Genomic DNA, 2,182 nt, shown 5'->3' on the forward strand with positions numbered 1-2,182 from the left:
AAATTTACAGGCCTATGGTAGAGGAAAACCAGGCGCCAGGTATATGAAACTTAGATGTAGGGCGGGGATAAGTACAAAAAACAAACGTGACGAGTTAACAGTCTCAGAAAGAAACATGAAGTAATGACGAGACAAGCGCATGGTCGGGAATCAGTTTGTGATAATGAGAAATTCTGTCATCATGACTCACTATCGGATTTTGAATCAGACGAATCAGACTCACTTGAGTCTGAGGTGCTCTCCGAATCACTCCCACTTGGGGACGATGCACTCAATCTATTGGAGCTGTGTTGCTTTTTGTTACGATGTGAATTGTGGAAACCGGAAGCACTGGAAGGAGGGCCCCGCATTTCGCGAAGTCGACTTTCAATCTCCTCCGTCTTCTCCTTCATACACCCTTCTCTCGATTTACCCCGATTGGCGGTATTGGGACCGTTTTTCACGTACTTGCGACATCTTGATTTCGCTTCCTGCAGAACTAACTTCAAATACTTTTCTAGTTCTCGTAAAGTAGTATGCTGAGGTGTTTCGAAGTCTATTTCTATTTCATCAGGGTTGCAATTCCGATGGGAAGGCTCACGCTGCTGAATAATTTGCACAACTCCGCCGAGTTTCTCGCCTGGTAACTTATTTATGTCAATACTCAGCTGTCGTTTCTCATCGTCCGTCATCGGCCGAACATTGTTCTCGGACATTTCCTCATCAATCGCCTATCCATGGACGGTGGACTGCGCATGACCAGGTGCATTGGTGGCATTCAGTGTGGGAACTGTAAAGGTTAAGAGAGCTGTGGTTTGACGGTATTTCGCTTTGGATTGGGATTGACGACCCTTCCTGGAAGAAACCCCGTCATCAAAGGATTCATTCGAAACGGAGCGCACACTCACCCGAAGATTGTCCAAGGGGGACAGAATTGAGTTGAGGAACTTGTCCCGTATTGGCAGAAGTTCGTTTAACTCGAGTATTCAGAGTGCTGATGATAGAGTTCAAGTTTGCTGCACCACGTTACAACTCTTCATTGCACCTCTGGAACCGAACAGTAAGCCTTTGGTGTCCTTTTATGGCATTTTGGATCAGCTGATAGAGATTTTGATCAATCGACCGATCAGGAGAAGGGACAACCCCTGATTCATCGTCGGGTACTTTGACAAAACTTTCCTCAAATATCGCTTGTAAAAGCTTCCCAACTTTCGCTACGTCGCTGTCCTCGCCATTGTATTTATAGCAGTTATTAAACATCAGCCTGATGTCATCGGCAAACTCGTACTTGGAATGATATTGGCCGGCCACCAGCTTCGTTTTGCCAGTACTGAGGTCCATGGCTTTTTTTATGACGTCGTGATAATCATGTAAACCCATGGCTTCTGTGTCAACTGGGTTGAGAAACAGATGGTTCAAGTCTCTATACCGCTGTGAATAAATTCCCCTCAATATATTGCTGCACGCTTTCAGCGCCTCGGATAGTCGCAAACGCTTGGCGACTTTCCGCTCTTCATAGTCACGCTTTGGCTTTTTTTTATCTGGCGACAATCGCGTGAAGGATCGTCGAGTGAATGAGGAGTTTGAGGTAGATCATCAAGGAGGTTTTCCATTTTCTTCTTGGACGCCTTTTTTCCGGCGATGGAACTACATGATCGAATGGCTGGACCGCTCGGTTCAGAGGATGACGAAGTTCCATTCAACCCTTTGACGTGATTCAGATCTGGCGATTGTGCAGGGGGTCATCAGTAGAACGCAAGGATGGAACTGGCTTCGTAGACTTGGAGTTCTTCTGGGGACAGATTTCGGTTTCGGGTGAAGGTACAGATTTCAAGCGTTCTCTGGCCAACTGTTCAAGCTTCATTGCCATGGCAACTACGTCATCACCAGGTTTGTTGAAAATATAGCAGTTACGGAACATAGTGAAAATAGCATCCAGGCACTTCGAAGAGGAATGATAAAACTTGAGGTTCAACCGCTGTTTCATAGTGCTTAGGTCCATTGGGTGCTTCACTATTCTCGGATAATCGGGCAAATTAGGTCGTTCATAATCCACCGGTTGAGTAAAGGGCCTTACACTTTTCTCCTTTAGTAACCGACCAACAACTTCTTTCTTGATATATTCTAGCTGATTCGTGGTTATCTTGGGTGGGTGTGATTGGGTTGAGTGTGGATCGGGTTTAATCAAAACAGAGGAATCCAT

General features: G+C 45.7%; 3 protein-coding genes across 3 annotated transcripts; all 3 read right to left on the reverse strand.

Moving 5' to 3' along the window:
* Positions 1-179: 179 nt before the first annotated feature.
* T265_00272 (hypothetical protein) lies at positions 180-695 on the reverse strand (the record flags this gene model as incomplete). Its single annotated transcript, XM_009163980.1, has 1 exon — positions 180-695. One exon carries the CDS (start codon positions 693-695, stop codon positions 180-182), a length of 516 nt encoding a protein of 171 aa, XP_009162244.1.
* A 310-nt stretch (positions 696-1,005) lies between these two features.
* On the reverse strand, positions 1,006-1,320 carry T265_00273 (hypothetical protein; the record flags this gene model as incomplete). Its single annotated transcript, XM_009163981.1, has 1 exon — positions 1,006-1,320. One exon carries the CDS (start codon positions 1,318-1,320, stop codon positions 1,006-1,008), a length of 315 nt encoding a protein of 104 aa, XP_009162245.1.
* A 376-nt stretch (positions 1,321-1,696) lies between these two features.
* Positions 1,697-2,182, reverse strand: T265_00274 (hypothetical protein; the record flags this gene model as incomplete). The annotated part of the gene is made up of 1 exon (XM_009163982.1): positions 1,697-2,182. One exon carries the CDS (start codon positions 2,180-2,182, stop codon positions 1,697-1,699), a length of 486 nt encoding a protein of 161 aa, XP_009162246.1.

Source organism: Opisthorchis viverrini (assembly GCF_000715545.1).
Source record: "Opisthorchis viverrini unplaced genomic scaffold opera_v5_2, whole genome shotgun sequence".
Lineage (NCBI taxonomy): Eukaryota > Metazoa > Platyhelminthes > Trematoda > Opisthorchiida > Opisthorchiidae > Opisthorchis > Opisthorchis viverrini.